Raw genomic sequence first — 21,500 nt, forward strand, 5'->3', positions numbered from 1 at the left:
GTATCTCTCCCGAGGGGGGGGGGACTCGAGACCTTAGTTCCCCACAACAAGTATCAAGCTTTAAGCAATTCACAAAGTCATTGGATTGGGAGATCCAAAGAGATCCTAGGCAAAGTTAGAGAACAGGTACAAGCCTAGGTCATTGACAAATTGACTGTTGTTGAAGAAACAATTATATGGTTATAGAGAAAGAAGTTTGATGAGCATTTGAAGGAGTTTCGACAAGATTTTGATCGAATTGTCGGCTTCTAATATTTTTAAAGAGGATGACAAAGAATTATTCCCATTGGCATCAATACCTCTTTCATTTGGTCTCATTGTTACTATACTGGTGGTAGGTATGGGTACTTTTGAAACTTTCATGATGTTACTACTGCTTTACAAATAGAGCTCCGATTGGAACTTGTGCAAGTGGTACATGTGAAGTATAGTATTGAATAAAAGTAATTTCGGAAAGAAACAAGTGACTTTCACTTCAAATTTAGTACATGATTGTCATATCTTAAAATTGATTGTAGCAATAGACAAGGGGGGAACTCTATCACATCATACGACAATGATGAGCCATACGATACACCTTGACTGAGGAGTGCGGGCAATGCCATTTGAGTACTGGCGAGCAGTAAAGGACATCCTAAGTGGAGGGTTTGGTTCATTTCAGTTTAAATAAGGCAAACAAATGCATCCCTCAAGGGAATGTGAACGATGCATTAAGGCATGGCAGATAATATACAAAACAAAAGTAGTTGTAGCTTCCACATTAATAGCAATTTTCTTCAAAATTAAACCAAGGTAGGGCTTGTTAGGGTGGATGTATCTTGTATACTATATATCCATATAGTTAAACTTGACTTGTCATTGTAATTAGAATAGATTTTAGATTACTTGTACAAAGTTGGGATTTCAAGTACCCTTGCAAATATTTTATACTTTCTTTGGAGAACCCGAAAAATAAAGAAAGAGGATAATACCTAAGGGTGTAAATGGATAACCGAAATTCGCTCCCGAATTTATATCTACATCCGTTTAGGGGTATCCGAATACGTCCAATTACTAATAAGATGCGGATATGGTATATCCATTTCTTACCGATTATTATTCATCTGATTAAATTACTTATTTAGATTTATTTTTTTATTTTTTTATTTTTATAAAAATTTTACCTATGATATGTGACTATTTTTCTAGATTTCTACTAAAATAGCTACCAAAGTTGCTAAATTCTTAAATTTTAAACTAACCTACCCCTCAAATAAAATGGTAAAGACATAAACAGGTAGTCAAAAACTTGTATTTGATATGTATTCAATCCCATTTAGAAGATTCTACTTGAAAAAATAACTATCCAATTATCATTCGAATTAGACCTATAAATGGATAGCCGAAATCCGCCTCCGAATTCGCATTTGTATTCGTTTAATTGTATCCGTATCCGAAAATTTTCTTACCGGAAAATATCCATATCCGTCCGCTAAGCAACCTGATTCGGATTCGGATTCGGATAATTGCTTATCGGATCGGATAATATCCGGATAAAGTAAAGTATTTAACATTTTTTCTTTAAAAATAGATGATAATCGGATTCGAATACCGGTAATCGGATTCGGATAGCGGTATTCGGTAATCGGAAATAGGAAATTTATAATAAAAAATGTAAAAAAGTGACAATTATCAATCAATAATCGGATATTTTATCAAATCGGATTATTATCGGATATCTGATAAAGTTTCTGATTCGGATTCGGATGCCTTCTCTAAATTGTTACTGGATTCGGATTCGGATTCGCATAGTGGATTTGCTAATTAGATTCGGATTTGGATACTGGTGTATCCAAGCCGAATCCGGTCGTTTTACAGGCCTAATCCGAATCCGACTGAATCTGCCCAAAAACCGATTGGATATTATCCAAATTCGTCCGAATATAATAAAATGCGGATATGATATTACCACTATCAGATCCGTTTACACCCCCTAATAATACCTCATATCATAGAAAGTGGTGTACATAGATTTTTCAGTAAATACTGAAATCTTTTATTCTCTTAGGGCCTGTTTGGTTACATGAATCGTGAAGATTTCAAATATCTAGAAATTTCAAATCCATAGATTTCAAATCTATAGAGTCATAATTCACAAAATTAACTGTTTGGTTAATAAAACATGTCGATGAAATCTATGGATTTATAATTTTTGTAAATACAAAAATATTTAGTATTTTTAGAGTAGAGATCAAATCTCTGGATTTCACCTCATACCCATAAATCTACAGATTCACGTTTTTAGTGTAAAAAGATGCATCTCTAGATTTCATGAATCCAGGGATTTTCACAACCAAACATGTATAAATCTCAGTCATGAATCCAGAGATTTGAAATCTCTAGATTCATGTAACCAAACAGGCCCTTAGGTGGACCTGTCAAACCCGCTAGCCATGGTTCTCCAACCAGTGATATTATCTTTGGATACCGCAGCAATGGCTTCGCAGATCATCGTATCATCATCCTAAAATCAGACAGAGATTGAGAAACAGCTCGAGAAATTCTTAAAATATAAATTTTGGACGCATTTAACTAAAGAAACAAAGTGAACCTCCACAATTTAGGCCTGCTGCGTGGAATTGGGCAACTTCATCACTCCCAATTGAGGACGGACGTTGAGCTTCAGACTAATCAGATGAGCATCTACTCAAAGTGAAAACTGAAGACTCATCTCATCCTGTTGCAGATCACCACCACCACCACTTCAATCAAACATGTGGCTTTTAACCTAGTTTTTTATCAAGATTGCAAACAGATCACCACCACCACTTAAATCCAACACGCAGCTTTTAACATAGTTTTGAGAGATTTTAGCAACACTGAAACAATCATCTGGAAGAAGAAAAAATCAAACAGTTTTACGGAGGCTATGTAGCACTAGTACAGGTATAGTCTTGACTCCTATAGAAGACATAGGCACAGACACGAGAATCAAACTGAAAACTTAACGACGATCAACCATATAATGTCGGATGCACGGTACCGTTCATCAAGATATCTATATGCGTTTTCATTTTCTGTACACGATGGAAAAGCGAGAGGGTTCATCAGATGTTCTCCACAAACTACACACAGAAGGCAGTAAGGTAAGAACTACAAGATAAAATTTTACTTCAGCGCTGCAATGTCGATGGCTTTACTGGCTGGATGATGGCACATTCTCTTCAACAGATATGGAGTCAGTTGTAGATGACTTTTTTGTAAGGGACTTAGGAATATCAATGTCATCTTGAGCACAGCGTTGCTGTGGGTGTGAAAGCAGCACACACATGTGACGGAAGAGAACACGAGAAAGCCCCTGGCCAGACTCAAAAATGTAACCCTCATACTCACTGACATGCTCGAGGGCATCCACAAGCGAATCATATACCTTTTGAGGGCAGTTCTCTGGCCCAGGCTTGTCATGGAGGTAGACGACATCCAAGGTAAAAAGTTTTGCATTTGCAGGCCACTGATATTGAGGTTGAACAGATGATCTGCAGTATATGAGAATCTGCAAAATGTGAATTAGTAAAATGCTTAGTCAGGTTGATGAGAATCATATACAGTTCCTCAAAGCACATAAACTAGGGTATCAAGGCCTTAATCTAAGGTCCATGAGCATAATGAACAATGATATGTGACATGGCCGGAGCTTGGAGGGTAGGGAGGTCCAAACACATCCGCATGGAGTTCAATTGGGGTTTCTCAGTTGTACATTATGACAATATGCGAGAGTTGGATCTATTTTCTTATTTAATCCCCTTCCTAAGAAAAATATAGGGAATATTCTGATTATCAGTTACAAGTACGAATTCTCTTCAATTAACTGGAAAATAATCCTTGTTCAGACCCAGATGCAGGATCTGCTTCTATTTCATGATCTGTTCTAGTTATGGAATTTATGAATACAAGGGTCTTTTGCATTGGAGAGGGCAGACTCTATACAATACAAGTGTGCATGTGTGTGTGAGAGAGAAGGGCACATAAGCCTCTTAAGAACCTGCATAATTAATTTGTTTTTCTTCACAACAGATCTAATCATATTATGAGAAATCCCCTGGGATATTTCTTTTTCTTCCATCCCAGGTCCACACAAATCCTCCTTATCCTCTCTATTTTTTTTCCTTTTAACGGAAGCATAGCTGTTCAATCCTTCCAGCTATGAACCCATCATCAGTGTTTTGAACCACCCAGTAATCAACAGACTGCCATCCTTCTTTTTGCCATCTTTTACATATCGCAATAACAAAGAATCTAAGGAAAATATCACCAAATTCTCAAACACTGCAGCTTTCCACAACTACTGGCTACAAACCCAAATCTTGTTTTTCCAGAAGGAAGGAAAAACTGTAGGGCTTGCTGATATAATATTGAAAAAAAGGGGTGAACCCAGTGCCGAAGCCTTCTGCAAAGTAGAGTCCAGGGGAGTAGTTTCCTTAAGCCACCTTACCCCAGAAATTTTGCTGAGAGACTGTTTCGATACCTTGACCTCAAGCTACAACTGTGATCCACCAAACATTTCGCCAAGGCCTGCCCCGACTAGAAACACCGCACAACTGTGTATTACTCTCTAGCAAACTCTTACAAAGATTGGTATGACATCACCTGGATAGGCAAATTAAAATTGGGTCCAGACTCCAGCATTTGAGGATCATCATTCGGAAACTGTGTGGACCAATGAGATCTTTCGAGATGTATTACCCTCGAACAAGACAATGCATGATAAAAATATCTGAAACCGAAAAGAAATTCTCCAAAGAAGAATCAGGGATACCTCAAATTTGAGAAATCAAAGAAAGATCTGCTATGGGCCAAAGAGAGGGAATAAGAGAGGATAAGGTGCTGTCTGAGGCTGTGAACAGTTTCTGAGGATAAAGAGAAGGGTAAAGGAGGGAGAAATCCAATGGCTAGCAGTCACCACACCGTAAACTCAGACTTTACTTCCCATTATTCAACACTAAAAACATAGGAACACGTCCACACTCCACATTTATTAGGAAAATGGAGCTCCAAAAAAAAATCACAGGTTCTAAAACTAGGAAACTGAGATCAAGCCAAACAGGAAAACCCAATATCCTACATAATCTACCCAAAATAGAACGAACGAAAAGAATTCTATCACAAAATTAAAATAAAATCCAACTTACCTAGTAATCAATAGATGCAATATGATAGGACACTAATGTGGAGGAGCACTATAGGGACAGGTGAGTTGTAGGGGATCATATCTACCCAGCCATGTGAGGGACAGAATTGAAATATAAGGACAAATGGCAAGGACTCAATGGGGAACAGCTACTTGCTGTTGGGGATATTCAAAGGGTATGGCTGAGATGGAAAGGAACGCAGTTAGGATTTGTTTGGGGTATACTAGGGGAAAGTAGGGAATAGTGGAGGGGGAGACTGAATTTGGGTAGGCATTCAGGGGTAGGGAAACCATGTATCACAGCTCTAATGGAGTCACTTGCAATGTTGAACTAATTGGAGTGTTTTCCCTTCATACTTGCTGTTTATTCCATTCAATTGCAGTGTGTGCACGCATGTGAGTAAAATCAAATGGGTTTCAGGGGCTGCCGGGAGCAGGTTCTGCAGAATTAAATCATCGTCATTTGCAGGAGAGGTTGCTGGTGGTTACAGGGGAGATAGCAGGGTCTAATCACAATACAACCTGGTTGTGGGACCAAACTTGGAAACAGCCTTTTCTGCAAAGCACGGGGCAGGCACTTGCCCATAGCACTCCTGCAAAAGCAGGAGCTTCATGCACTAGGGATGTCTTTTTTTTTTCTTTTTTTTTTTTTTGGCAACCTACTAGACCCAAAACCTAAATTAGTAACTCAATATAGACCCTATACCAAAATAAACCCAATCTAACCCGATTCTTCTAAAAAACTAAAAATAAAACAAAATATACAACAACAACAACAATAAGCCTTGTCCCATCTAAATGGGGTCAGCTACATGGATTCTTGCCCTCAATCAGTTATGTTCGAGGTCATGCTAGATACAAGGCCTAAGCTATACATATTCTTTTTCACCACTTCTCCTAAGGTTATCTTATGTCTACCCCTAGCTCTTCTAGTTCCTTCAATATGGATTATATCACTTCTCTATACAAGGGCATTTATAGGTCTCCGTTGAACATGGTCATGCCACCTCAAACGACTTTCTCAAAGCTTATCACTTATGGGAGCAACTCCCAGACCAACTCTAATATGATCATTTCTTATCTTATCCATCCTAGTTTTGCCACTTATCCATCTTAGCATCCTCATTTCTGCTACACTGAGTTTATCTATATGATTATTTTTAACAGCCCAACACTCTACACCGTACATCATAGCTGGTTGAACAACGGTCCTATAAAATTTTCCTTTAAGCTTTAATGGAATACGCCAATCACATAAGGCCCCAGACACACCTCTCCACTTCATCCACCCTATTTTAATTCTTTGGGAAACTCATCCTCTAAATCACCTCTTTTACTTATGATTGAACCTAGGTACCTAAAACAATCACTCTGAAGAATCTCTTTATCGTCAAGAATCACCACCTCATCATCTGCCCGATCATGACTAAAGTTACAAACTAGATATTCTGTCCTCGATCTACTAAGTTTAAAGCCTTTTGATTCCAAAGCTACTCTCCATGATTCTAATTTGGTATTAATCATCACTTGGGTCTCATCAATCAACACAATATCATCCACAAAAAGCATACATCAGGGGACCTCATCTTGAATGTCTTTGGTTAATTCATCCATTACCAGAGCAAATAGATATGGGCTTAAAGTTGACCCTTGATGTAGCTCAACTCTTATCGAGAATTCATTACTTTGTCCCCCCACTGTTCTAACACTAGTCATCGAACCATCATACATATCCTTAACTATATCTACATATTTACTTGCAACAATTCTTTTCTCTAGTGCTTGCCAAATTAACGCTCTAGGGACTCTAAAATAAAACATAATGTAAACAAATAAAAATGGATGCTAACTAAAAGGTGAGTGACCAAAACATTAAGACAATATTTAACCAAAAGAAACTCTTCCTAGACAAAATTAACAGCTAACAAGATCAGCAAAATCTTCTATAATTAAATTCCATATACCTTCCTTCAATGTAAGGTTGGATCAAGAATGACCTAACCCCAAGCAGAGTTTCATACAAACCAATGAAGATGATAAATTATAGATCTAACACTTAACCATAACAATAATTATAACAAGGTTTAATAAACCAACTGGTCAGAGAGGGCCTGCTGTGATTGCTAGAAACAGAAGAAAAACAGCCTGGAACAGGAAGAAAGTGAAGAAAAGTATGAGGAGAATAAGATGGATAAATTAGGAGGTGAAGGAGGTAAGCACAGCTCTTGGTAGCAGCATTTAACAAACTTCAACCTGTTATAAAGCTATCTCAAATTGAAATTGAAACACTATTTTGGGACTCAACTAACTAAATGTAGGACTCTATCAACAATAAATTACAAACTTTAAAAGGGTGAACCTGGTGCCAAAGGCTTCACACAAGCAGAGTCCAATGCTAATTTTCCAACGCAGCCTTGTCCCAGCAATTTTTGCTGAGAGTCTGTTTCCAAAATAATTACAGACTTTTAAGTCACCAAATAAATAAATAAATCTTAATTCTTACATATAACAGCATCATGTAGAAGTTATCTACCACCGAGATTGAAACCAAACTTTCATCAGACCCTTCAACTATGAATAGATAAGCCACCACCTTCCAATTGGGAAACAAAATCAAGTTTGGAAAGCAAAGTTATCTATGAACCGTTTAGTAGGCTTTTATACCAAATGAGACAGATGAAAAGAACAATTTGCTTTAGTACGCTTAAAAGAGGGAACCAGAAAAGAAGAAAGAGAAGATAAGGGGTTGTTTTGGGGCTGTGAACAGTACCATGAATAGTAAAGATAAAGGGAAAGGAGAATACCGCCTGGCCAGCAGTCACAAACCACTTAAAATGCATGTTAATAGGAAAATAGAACTCCTAAACTAGGAAACTCATATCAACTCAAACAAAGGAACCGAAACTTCTTAAGTAATCTACCTAACAAAGTGAAAGATTACATGATTGTCCAAAAATAGAAATAAATTCTAAGTAGCCTACTAGAGAAGAACGAAAACACTAACTCAATATTAACCACCCTAACCTAAATCTTCCAGAAAACTGAGTACATATAAGATTCTAAACCATAAACAAGTCAAACAAGAGTGCAGCCTATAAGGAAACTAATCTAAACATTAAGGCACAGAATATTTAACTAAAAAGGATTCTTCTGGATAAAATTAACAGCTAATGGGACCCACATAATCTTTTCTGTACATTAAACCCTGTTTACCCCCAATAAATCCTAATTTGTGGGCTTTATAAAAGAGGCCCATTACATTAGCAAACCAACAAAAAGGGAGATGATGTAGCCTTAGATTGAATAGGATCAAGTACAACCACTCTTCCAAGATCTTATTCTGAGGCACCTAGCAGGGGGTCTGATTTAGAGTCTTGGAATGGTATGACGAGGCTACAACTTGTATCAGTGGGGTATACTGTGCATATGGTTTGAATATGAGAAGTTTCTAATGGTCAGATTGAGAAAATTCAGGTTAGGAATTAGCGTTTGTTGGGAAAACAGTATTCAGAAAAGGGAAGAATAAGGATTGGGAAATTAGAAGATTAGAAGAAGATAAATTGGGGTAGGGGATACCGGGAAAATTGGACTTACCGCCATCACAGATATTCTTGAAAAGAAGCTTGAATAAAAGAAGATAATCTTGGGAGGAAGAAAAGGAAAGAAATCAGACTTGGGATACCAATCCCCTATGCATTGCTCAACAGCACAAAAACTCCTAAAAGGTTATATTATTTAATCAAACCATTTCCTATTGACAAGGGATGCATTTTATATATATAAACCTTCAAAAAATTTCCTAATTTGACTCACATTGGGCTCCTTGCCACTCAAAAAGATTTTTATAAGGTAAATAAAATAAAAACAGTTCTATCGAGTTATTAAGTATCCAAAATCTAACTCAAACATTGAATTGAACAACTAATCTGTGTACTGGCATTACCTCACTATAGGCTTATAAGTTAGATCCATCATGGTTTGAGATCTCAAACTCAACAGAGATCTAGGTCCCTCAAAAAACCAAGATCTCAGCCCAGAGCTGATAAGAATCCCCAATCAAATGGAGGGCCCATCTCGGTGGGTATTACGGCTAAGTTTGGGCCAGAATTTGGTATTCAACCTATTTTAAAGTCTTCTAAACACAGTGGTGGGCTTGGATTTGTGAGAAAACAAGTATATATATGAGTTCCAACTCGACCCTAACTTTGAAAATAATATGCTAAAGGAGTGAACATGCAAACTTATAAAACATGAAATACAAAACCATTACTTGATATAAATCAAATTATAAAGGTTTAAAGTCAAATATTACATTAAACATGTTCAGTTGTTCACAATTCTACATTAAAACATTGGTGTACTTATAAGTTACATCACAAGAGTAGAAGAGTAAAAACAATCATTGACTAAGCAGCTCCTCCAACTTTGCTCCACCAGCATCAGCACAAACACCACTTCCACCAGTGTAGAACATAGTTTTGAAGAAAAAAAAAGAGACATTTGTGAAGAACACTCACCTTAATTCAAGATTGGCATCAAAATTAGTAAATCTTTGTTGTACATGAGCTAAATAGCTTGTTGATGATGCAGCCTAAGTAGAGATTTGACCAACTTTCTGATGAAAAATCCAGCCAAAACACCAAAACAAGCAAAGGCAAAAAGAGCGTTGAAACAAGTCAATACGAGCTTGAGATCTCGAACGAAATGTGGTATTTTCAAAAATTGGTTTGAATCGAGATCTTGCGAGATAACAAGATCTCAAGTTGACCGAGACCATGGCTGTGATCTTGCATTTTTTTGGGGATCGTCTCGAGGTCTCAAAAAAAAAAGAGATCTCGCCCCCCCCCCCCCCCGGGGGGCAGGGGAGGGGGGTACTAGTGTAGTGGACCTTAGCTCAAGGTCTGAAAAAAATGAGATCTCAACCGGGATCTCATGAGACCTTGAACCACAAGATCCATTATATTAATTTCTCCCCTAATTAAAGCCATAGTCCCTGAAAATCCCCCAGCACCATCAATGACACCATTTTTCAAATGCTCAATCGTTCAATAAACCGTCTAAACAACTTTGAACCAAAAACAGAAGATGGCAAACAATAAAAGGCAAATCGATTCCATCCATTTCGCAAAAACTTTTATGAGAAAATCTTGCCTGAACCTTGCTAATAAATGAAAGAAAGAGAAAAAAAAATTTGTCCGGCAATAGTTCAACAAGAGGATACATTTGGCTTAAATTAATAGCAGTTATTTTTTCCAATTACAGAATCCCATATCATAGAATTGCAAACTATCCCTATGATTAAATCAAGAACTATAACCAAAGTTGAGGATAACATCTGCTAGAAATAGAAACCCAAATTTATGGAAAAGTGAGTGGGTTGACATTGAATACTAGCTTCTAGAGTTTCAGATAATACTTATCTGTCACAGTGATTTGATTGCTCGTTAAAATTAAGAAACGAAATCAGACCCTTGTTTTTATAACAATAACACATCGAAAAATGAACAGATTTGGAAAGAAAATCAGAGATACAGAGAAAGACTCTTGCAGCAATTTAAAATGAGAGAGAAAGAAACCCCATTGGGATGATTGCAAGGGAAGGACAGTAAGGGAGAGTGTGGGAAGGGAAGGGGAAGGATGGTTGTGGAGGTGTGGCATGGACCAGTTAGCAGGAAGGAGAAGTTGATTCTGTTTGTGAAGAAAGAAGAAGGAAAGACGGATGTTGGAGGTATTTTATGTTATTCATTTAGCTTCAGTATTTACGGGGAAATCTAATTTAAAACACGTGAATGTATGATATAATTCTATACCTACCAATTTTGTAAAAGTATATCCCAAAGATCTAGGCAATTCTCCAAAAATAAAATGTTCAACGTCCATATATCAAACCGTGAGCCAAAATAAAGTTTTCTGTGGCCCAATTGGATTGATTGGATACCATTAACTGCATCCCTTCAGTTGGCAAAATGCAGCATTCCCGTAAGGCCATACAGAAGCATTTGTTCTCAGGTATCTACAAATGCATAAGCATGAAGTAACAACCTGCCATAAGTTGACTTCAAGGACCAGCTTACCAAGTATCCATTATCCATAATTTCGGCGTCCATCTTACTTAGCCTAGACTAGTTTCCAGTGATTGTTTTCATAATGTGTCATGCAGCAATCACCTCAAGGATTACCAGAGAAGCAATTTCAGTTGTGGAGTTTAACGATCTGATTTCAAATCATTTTTTTTTTTCTCTAGATGTTGAGCAGATTGAGATTGACGGGAATTCTCCTAGTGATTCAATACTATCCTTGTCAGATCTAGGATCTTCATATCTATGCAGTCTATGAGCTCACCAAGAAAGATGTGATCAGAATGTGCATCAAGAGCTGCCCTCCAAAACAACAATAAAATGCATTAATTTAATATTTACCAGTCTGAAAATCCGGTTCTGAGCACGAGATTTCTTCGCTTCATGAGCTGCTACTCGGAAGAGATGGGTGAGATCTGCCTGACCATATGAAGAATCAGGAGTGATGGTGATCATACGAAGTGCAGCAATAGCAGACTCAGCGTCGCTCCTAAACTCCTTCCGAAGCTTCAAGGTTATCAAAATAACGACAACAATATTTCTCAAGTTAACAAAGGCACTGGAGAAGTAAAGGGAGGATCAATTTGTATATTTGCAACGAAAAACAAGAATCTCCGAAGCTAGAGCTTAAATCAATTCAAGATACTCGACAAATTTATCACACATCAGTTACTTTAAGAATGCCCCGACAAAATGAAGAAAGAATCCAGTGATTCACGTCAAATGTTTCAACATTCAGTTCGAATCATTCTCTCTAAGTAAACCATTTAACCAGTAATATATGTAAAAAACTAAAATAAAAAATGCACAAACAAAAAATCAGGATTAGGATTGCAGAAAAAAGCCAAATTCCAGAACCCAAAACCTTTCACATTACACAAAAGAACCCGATAAAAACTCCAAGAAATTATGGTATAATCACATCGAAATTCTACTGGAACAAAACGAAAGAAAGCAAAATTAGAAATTGGGAATACCCAAGAAGCGGATTGGCCAAGAGCTGCGAAGGCGAAACGGTGCTCAGGATTGATAGCGAGTTTTGCATGGACGAAGAGGAGGACTGCATTCTTTATTGAATCCAATCTGGTGATTGGTCGACCTTTAGGGCCCGAAACTTTCATCTCCACCAAAGATTCAGGGTCGACATCGATGCAGAACAGTATATCCTCGTTGCAGAAAGAGGTCGGCTGCAGAGTGTATGCACAAGATGATGGGCTCTCGGCGTCTACCACTTCCATGGCGCTCATCTTTCTCTGGTCTCTCCGGTCCTCTCACTTCGCTATTCCACCACCAGGCTTAAAAGGTCAAACAATGAAAAAAATCAGGTGGTTCAGGTGAGGCCCACAAATGAAAAAAATTGAAAGAGTAGGACCCACAGCAATACCCGTGGCCCCAGCATTAGAGGTCAGCAATCATCTGGAGAGCACAGTGAGGATCGCCGATTCAGACCCCAAACAATGCAAGGCCATGAACAGTCACGAATGGCCACTAGAAACATCTAGGATCCGTCAATGGAAGGAAGTGGAGTGGTTAAGAATGTCACCTTTCAGTGGAGAGATTGTGGGTTCAATGCTTACCTGCGGCATATGTAATATACCCATCCCCAATTTCCCTATATATAAAGCGCATTTGTTACCCAAAAAAAATCTAGGATCCAATAGTAGAGAATAATCATGGTTTGAGGAATTAGTTAGGATCGACCAGACTCTGTGAATGCACATTTTAGCCACAAAGTCATCCTAGAATGTTGTCCTAGCCTCGCAGGGGTGTGCATCCGTTCTACTTAGCCATCCTACTTTGTTTTAATCGTGTCTTTTATCCATGGTTTTATTTAGTCCCACATCGGGTTGAGATGATCTGATTATATGGTTTATATATGATAAGGCCATGTATTATTAATTTGTGCGACACGAACCGAGCCTGAATTCTATTGTGACCCTGCCATGATTATATAGATATATATTAATATTTATAGAATTTATAGATTAGGCCTTGATCCGGAAGGCCTATTTTGTCATGGGCCCTATTCTGGAAAGCCCAGCTAGGTGAAAACATGGAGATGCCATTAAAGAGGCACTCTCCTGTAAGGAGGTCAGCTGGATAGATACCTTCCTGAAGGGAGTTGAGCTAAAAGGTACCCTCACAAAGAGAGGTGACCTTACCCTTTCACCCATAGCCTTTGGGGCTCTATATAAACCGATTTTCGTGTTCATTCTTGACACTGAATTTTCCTTCTCCTCTTTCTTTCTCTCTCACTCTCTCCCTGTTGTTGTTCTGTTAAGCAGTGAACATAACCTGATACACCTTAAGTAACATTTTTGGAGTGTAACCTTTAAGGTTGGGCTGACTGATCTTGGGGTGAAGACACTGTAGAACCCGTATTGCACAAATTGTGGTGTCTAAATACCTTAAAGAAAGTACGTTTCAGCTCAAAAGAAGTATTGTGAGAACAAGCGTTCAAGTGTTTTTGCAGATTCCTCAATAACGTTTCAACACTCAGCCCTTAGACCTTGAATCTTGAATTTCACTGAGTTCTCAATTTGGCTTGAAAGAATTCTTCATAAAGGGACTTCCATATCTAGATCTCATGACCATACTTGAAAAGTTATTTGTAGAGATGTTAGGTCTAAGATTTTACTTCCATAGCTAGATCTCATGACCATACTAGAAAAGTTTATCTGTAAAGATGTTAGCTCTATGATTTTCCTTCTACCTCATAGACCTTTCAAGATGTTAATAAGAAAATCGATGCAACTTAGTATTCAAATTTATACAAGTATTGCAATTGAAGTTAAAGATTTTCAAACTTTCTCCAAAACATTAATATGACAGTTGTTAACAACAAAAGGTGAACATTAATGTACTAGAACTTATCTCATGAATTCTGTCAAATAAAGATTCTACCAAAAAAAATTTAAAAAAATAAAAAATAAAAAATACAGAGATTGCAAGGATGTTGACATCATTTCAAATCCGGTTCCTCAATCCTCAATGTTAGTACACAACTCACACCCTACCAGTATAAAATCAGAGAGGTCTACGTTGTCAATATTCAGAGGTAAATCCACTTCTAAATGCGTAGTGGAGGGATATGACATGCTACACTCCAAGGTAGTTGATCGCAATTCATTTCCTACTGGTATTTACTGCAGACCCATGCAAGCAAAATTTTGCCAAACATTCCTTAATTGAAAGGTTGCTCATGCATTTTACTTACTCCTCCACTGGAGGGTTCTTACTAAGCTTAGAGTTTAAAGGTTTTTGGGGTAAAAAAAAAAAAGGAAATACAATCAGATTAGACTTTTCAATCTGGTACATCAACTTGGTTTATCAACTATTCAAGTTTAAACATAATAGAAAACCTGAGCACCTTATGTAATTTTCTTTTATAGAAAAAGAAAAATAGCATTAAGATTAAAGCTAATAGCACTTACAAATACTAGATATTGTTCTATTACAATTATCCTATAAGGTGGCTGCCATATTGGTATATCCCTCAAAATAAGTCTGGAGCACTGGGTTTGGGAATATATTATATTCCATCATTTTTGTCAATCTTGCCAATTCCATCAACATGGGTAATTCCTGAAGAGTCCATTTTTGTCTTGAAGGCCATGGTAATAGATCTGCTACTTGTGAATTGTTTGTCCAGATTTCATCTATTTTTAGCCCTTCTTCCTCCACTTTTTCAATCCCCTATTGCAGTCCATTAAGCATAGTCTCCAAGATTTCATTTGCCTTCCCTCTTCCAAAATTGATAGACCATAGATATCCATCTCTACATGTTCCAGTGCTCCATCCTGCAGGTCCTAGCTGCTGGTTATATACCCATGCACACATTAAAATACTTTTGTTAGACTGTGATATTGTCCTACACCAATTTTCTTTTATATTGCTAGGATTTGCATAATTCATATGAACTGGTAAAATTGAGTTTTCGTCCTCCCTTTGTAGCTCTAAAGCCTTTATCCATTTCTGGATATTCCCTAACACCATAAAGGGGCTAGGTATTTCTTGATTAAACACTTTTTCATTCCTTTCTTTCTAGATGAAATAGCATGATATTATGAAAATAGACATAAACCATCTGGACATGTCCTTGGTTAATTGCGAGCACATATTATGGCACCAGCTCAACATAGACATATCCATCCAGTTTTCTATACGTAGCCCTAGAGGTCCTGCTGTGTGAATTCTCTTTCCCCCATTCGCATGATATGAAGATATACCATGTTGTTTATTCTTCCTTCCCGCACATTGCACACTCAGGCAAAGTTTGCGACCGTTTTGCTAGTTTTGCCCGCACCGGTAATCCTGCATTTAAAACACCCTAAAAGAACATTCCACATTTGGTTCCACCACTTTGCAAACTAGTAATCATGGTTCGTGAAATGTTGTTTCATTATTTCACGGAAGGCCATTTTGACCGAGAAATCTCCATTTGGAGAAATTGATCTTCTTGGTCCAAGAGAGGTATTGGAAAAGTTATCACCAGGTTTATTGTTGGCCACATGTCCCAATGATGATTCTGTAGTTCATTTGCCACCTCTGCCACTGTTGCATGTTGAGGCCATCTTGTGAAGTTGTGCTATGTTGTTATGCTATGTTCTTGGTTATATTCCCATGGATCAAACAAGAACGATGTTCTTCGTCTGTTCCCGACTACTCTTCTCACCATGGTTCTTAACATTGGGATGATGCTTGTAATGCTATTCCATACCCATGACCCCTTTTTCCTTGTTACCTTCGGATCAAAGAAACTTTGGTCCTTAAAGTATTTGGCTTTGAGAACTTGTACTCATATCGCATCTGGATTTGAAAGTATTCGCCACCCTTGTTTGAGTAGCAATGCCACATTGTAATCCTCCATTTTTTTTAAAACTCATTCCTCCCATGGGTTTTGGTTGACATAATCTTGTCCATGCTATCAGATTCAGCTGCTTGCTCTTATTGGGTTGTCCATTCCAAAATCTTTGACAGATAGCATCTATTTTATTGCACGTAATCTTTGGGAATCTCAGAAATTACAACTGATATAGGGCCATCGATTGAATTGATGCTTGCATTAGCACCCTCCTTCCTACGAATGACAAATTAGTCGCCTTCCACATTGTCATTTTCTTCGCCATTCGATCCACCACAGTTTGCAATGTTCTTGTTTTCGCCTTACCTTGCATCAAGTTTGACCCTAGATACATTGTTCTGCCCTTAATTTCTAATACCCTTAAAATTGAAAGAACCGGGTTCCTTTCTTCCTTCGGAACATTCCGACTGAAATGTACTCCACTTTTCTCAAAGTTTATTTCCTGCCCTGTCAAATCCATGAATAATTCCAACCACTGCTTTAAGGGCCATGACTTCTTCTATTTTTGCTTTGCAAAATAAGAATGTGTCATTTGCAAAAAACAAGTGTGATATCTCCAGAGCTCCCCTCTCGACCTTAATTCCACTTAGCAATTTCAGTGATTTATACTCATCAAGGAGACGTGACAAAATCTCCATTATGAATAAGAAAAGATATGGGGTAAGGGGGCATCCCTGTCTCAGCCCCCTTGATCCCGCAAACCAAGAGTAAGGAGATCTATTGACCTTGACGGAAAAGGTGGGAGAGGAAATTAGCTCATTGAAAAGCCTGCACCATTTTCCGTTAACACCCAAGAAATTAAAAAGTTTAATTAAGATGCTTCTGTCAACTCTATCATAGGGCTTTGACATGTCCAATTTTAAGGCGATGAAACATTTCTTACTGCATGTTTTACGCATGTAATGAAATATTTCATGGGCCACCATTATATTGTCCGTGATCTGTCTTTGGGCCACAAAGGCCCCTTGACAAGGAGAAATGAGGCAAGGTAACAGTGCCTTCAGTCTTCTAGCAAGGATTTTGGCAATAATTTTGTAAGACACGTTACAAAGGCTAATAGGTCTAAAATCATATACAACATTAGCATTCTCTTTCTTTGGGATAAAGCACAAGAGGGTATGGTTAACCCCCGTAGGTAGGACTTCGTTAGAGAAGAACGCGTCAACAAATTTGTAAACGTCCTCACTTACTAAATCCCAAGCTTTTTTATAGAAATACCCATTGAACCCATCAATCCCTGGTGCTTTGTGGGGTCTCATCGAAAACACCTCCTCTTTAACTTCAATCAAACTAGGAATCTCAGAGAGAGACCTCCCGCCCAGGTTACCATGCGAGAAAAGACATTCATGAAATCAAGGTCAAGGGTCTCAGAAGATTGGTAGAACTTTTGCATATATTTAGCAAAAACCCCAGCAATCTCTCCTGGCTTAGAAAAACATTGACCTTCATCATAAATAACCGTCAAACCCCTCTTATGAAGATTGATTCTGCTAGTTAAATGATAGAATCTGGTATTCCTATCCCCATCCTTAATGTACATACCTTGAAATTTCTAAAATCATAACATTTCTTCCGCCTCCAGAGCCCAAGCCATCCTTTTTTTCTTGTCCTGAATAATCTCCCAGTCCGGGCTTCCTTGTTGCTCTAAATTTTCAATCTCTAGAGCCAAGCTATGAAAAATGTTATCCACCAGACCAAGCACAAGACCAATTCCATTTTTTTTAAATCTAGACATCAAGGCCAATTTCTCATTGAAGGGAATGTTCTGATTTTTTATCCATGCATTATGTAAGTCATTTGGGAACAAAAAATGTGAGAACCAAGCATTTTGAAAGTGGAATAACTTAGGATTGTAGTTGGTGACCCCCAGGGGTTTAAGGATCAAAGGGTTATGGTCAGACCCGGCAGCGGGTAATTTTCCACCTGTTGGTTAGGAAAAAGACTCAACCACCCTGGAGAATAAATTCTAACTATTTTTTCCTTAATTAGGTTTGGTGGTTTTTGCTTGTTCGTCCAAGTGAACGAGCATCCCAGTGCCAAGATTTCAGTTAAATTTTCATCATTAATGATTTTTTTCAATCTTGACAAGGCTCCCCCAATTTTGTCGTTGGCATCCAGGAGTTCATTAAAGTCGCCTAGAATGACATAAGGTTCCGCCACAACTTGCAAATTAGTACCCAAGGTCTCCCAAAACCCTATTATGTCCGAATAGTAAGTTGGAGCATAGATGAAACATGCAACATAGCTCCTCCCCTCTACCAAACATCGGAACAAAGCACCTTATGTAATTGTTACTTATTTTAGATCTTAGCACCTTATGTAAGTGGGTCTCTACCAAAAATAACCTATGCTCTGCTTCTGTTCCCAAATGGAAGGTATATTCAATATGAGAGAGAATGATACAGAATGGTGAGATCCAGACTGGCAAAAAAATTGATTACTACATTATACATTCATAAGGAACTTTTTTTGAATTCAATTGTTTCTTGGAACTGCATCCCCTCTAAATCCTTTTTTTGGGGGGGTCAATAGGAAATGGCCGTGAAGGCCTCCAGTTTTTTGGCAACCTGTATAAGCCTCCAATTTCCCCCCTCAAATAAATTGTTTTCTGTCCCCTCAGGCGAATATTATCTTCTGGTAATAGCCTCTGCTCAAACAATTTGTCCTAAGATTTGCTGGTACTTCTCGAATATCTCCAAAGTGTCATTGCCAAGAAAACCACACCTGCAATGCTGACCAAAATCTGCACAAAGGAGAAAAAAGGAAGAAAAAGCCAAAACGTCAACATAGGAAAAGTGGATCAACTTTGGTCTAATGCATATGGGAACAGGGTGGAAGGATCACCCTATCCCTCCCACCCCAGTCCATGCGTTGGTCAAGGCAGCCTGCATACGTGGAGCAAGCAGTGGGCCCAACCTTTGCCCGATGCTATATCACATCAACAAGGGAGGAAAAAAAAGAGTGAGTTGGGGGGGGGGGGGGGGGGGAGAGGGTGTTAACAATTGTACAAGCCAAGTGGGAACTAAAGGTTTAAGTGAAACAAAGACTCCATAAACACAATTAAACTACTAAAATTTATTGCCTTGTAAAATTTGAAAACTTCCTTGGTTCATCTCTGAAGTCAGTCCCCTTTTACTTTTCCTTCAATAAGTTATATAACAACCTCAAAAGCACTAGGTTTCTTCCCCCAATTCTCTGCTCAAGGCTATATGTCTGTTTGCGGGTAAAAACCCCTTCAAGCTACACTACCAGGCAAAATCAGTATAAAAGAACAAGGTCAGAAGTTGAAATCTCCTTCAGGCGTATCTTTAAAAAAAAAAGGGTGGGTGGGGGTACCTAAGTAGATTTTACTTGAGAATTTGAACTTAAATGAATCTACCTGCAAACAAACAAGGACCTAAATGCTACATCATATGTAACACATGCAGAGCACAAATAACGGCAGAGAGAGAGAGAGAGAGAGAGAGAGAGAGAGAGTATGACTAACCTTTGCATCTTTACCAGAGCTATTAGGCATATATTGGATGAAAGATCTGAGCAATTTCAATCGAGATGTCTGGGGCATGAGAATCACTACAGTATACTGCTTTTGGCATGGATAAGGTAAGATGCGTTGCAGCGCCAATTGTGCTATTAATGGTCTCAAGGATTCTCTTACTTTGGTACGTCCCTCGTCTTGAATCTGAAAAAAGAGCATAAATTAGTCTGCGTGTATATATTTGGTCAGTATAAAGAACACCTCAATAAGTGCATTTACAACCTAACACTTTCTCCTGATTTGCTCCTTTAACTATTCACAGAAGTGAAGGGGTTCAAAAATAATTTGGAAGTGAGAGATCATTATGTCATTATCAAAGTTTTCTAGTATCATTTTTTTTTATCAAAACTGTTAAATAATAGCTTTGTCCTCAAAGTCATGATAAAAGAGGAAAGAAGGGTAAAAAATAATGTACCCAGTGCATGACTTTTCCACACTGAAGGTTCTGGGGAGGGTCATAATGACTACAGCCTTATCCCACCTCCAACCCCCCCCCCTTCATAGAGGGGCTGTTTCTGGACTCAAATCCATGACTACTAGGTCACAATGAAGCAACCTTACCATTGCACTAAGATCCGTCCTCAAATGGGAAAAAAAGGTGAAGTTACAAATCATTTGACACCTTGCCACCAAGGTGAAGTTGAAAAGTTGTGAACTGTTGACTGCAATCATATTCCAATAGTTATTTGAGTCAAGGGTAAAAAGATATTTTCAAAACAAGATGAAAGTGATTTGTCAATAATTGTCATTGTCCATGTGGAATAGGTGAAACTCATCCTGACCTACCATTCATCGTTATGTCATTTCCGATAGTTGTCAATGTCCATGTGGAATAGGTTCCAAAACTTGTCTTGACATGCCATCTTGACCAAGGGAGATTCTCAATGATGTGAACACGAAGACCCCCTGGCTGAAACCCTAAGTGGGTTCCCCTGGATGGCTCCAAGAAGCCCCCTTGATCTGGCCAAAACACCTAGTAGGGGTATTTAGGGCATTTCAGCCTTCTTTGAGTGCTGGAATTATTTCTAGAGTTTTTAAGTTTGTTTTCATTTCTTGAATTGAGTTTGTTTTGAATCCTTTAGTCATTAGCACATGTTGATTAAAGTTCTACTTAAATAGGATTTAGCATGTACTAATTAGAGTTTTTAAGTCATTTGAAGTTTTATTTCAGCATGTGTTTTTAGTGTCCCTTAGATCTTATATTTTGGTCGGTTGAGATTGAATCTTGTGGTGGGATCCTAATCTATAAAGGAATCCCACCTAGAGTTAAGGTCATTAGTTATTTAAATTCCAAATCAAGAATTTAGGTACATGGTGGGATCCTTGTCTGTTAAGGATTCCCACAGTGTGAAAGTCTTTTAAAGGCTATAAATAGCCAAGTATCCTCTGTAATTCTTCAGTTTGATTATTGAATCAGCATCTCTATCAAGAATTCCTGATCTCCTTCAAGTTTCCATCATCTCCCTCAAGAACTAGAGCAGCAAAGCAAGTACAGCATTCCCACCCCTTCCCCTTCTTCCCCAGCAAGCCCCAGCCCCTCCCTCCCCTTCCCTACCCCCCCCACCCCCCTGCACCCCCAGCCCTCCCCTGTTCTGCCCAACCCACGGAGCGGCAAGTCTGCTGTTGGCTCCCATCTGTCGCTGCCCTCCAATCTCCCAATCCTCTGGTTTTCTCTCCGCTCTCTTTTGGCAGAAAAGAAAACAGAAACCGGAAAGAAAAAAAAAAAAAAAAGAAAAAAGAAAGAAAGAAAGAAAGAAAGAAAAGAAGAATAGAAGAGGAAAGAGCAAGAAATAAAGATTCTTTTACTTTTCAACATTCAACCCATATCCTTTTGTTAAGCCTTAAACTTAATTC

At 38.2% G+C, this 21,500-nt stretch overlaps 1 protein-coding gene across 1 annotated transcript; it reads right to left on the minus strand.

Annotated features, from left to right (window-relative positions):
- Positions 1-2,806: 2,806 nt before the first annotated feature.
- Positions 2,807-12,541, minus strand: LOC149011509 (uncharacterized). Its single transcript, XM_089163320.1, has 3 exons — positions 12,222-12,541; positions 11,587-11,751; positions 2,807-3,532 (listed from the first exon to the last, which is right to left on the minus strand). Exons 1-3 carry the CDS (start codon positions 12,489-12,491, stop codon positions 3,176-3,178), a joined length of 792 nt encoding a protein of 263 aa, XP_089019446.1. The 5' UTR covers positions 12,492-12,541; the 3' UTR covers positions 2,807-3,175.
- Positions 12,542-21,500: the final 8,959 nt, after the last annotated feature.

This window comes from Hakea prostrata, chromosome 7, assembly GCF_041222555.1.
Source record: "Hakea prostrata isolate BN-2017 chromosome 7, UWA_Hpros_2, whole genome shotgun sequence".
In the NCBI taxonomy this organism is placed as follows: Eukaryota; Viridiplantae; Streptophyta; class Magnoliopsida; order Proteales; family Proteaceae; genus Hakea; species Hakea prostrata.

Bases quoted from the DNA above. Each gene is read 5' to 3' on its own strand.
- LOC149011509 (XM_089163320.1), bottom strand. From the start codon at position 12,491: ATGAGCGCCATGGAAGTGGTAGACGCCGAGAGCCCATCATCTTGTGCA. The intron at 11,752-12,221 runs GTATTCCCAATT...ATAACCTTGAAG, and splicing joins TTGGCCAATCCGCTTCTTGG to CTTCGGAAGGAGTTTAGGAG. The intron at 3,533-11,586 runs GTAAATATTAAA...CACATTTTGCAG, and splicing joins AGAACCGGATTTTCAGACTG to ATTCTCATATACTGCAGATC.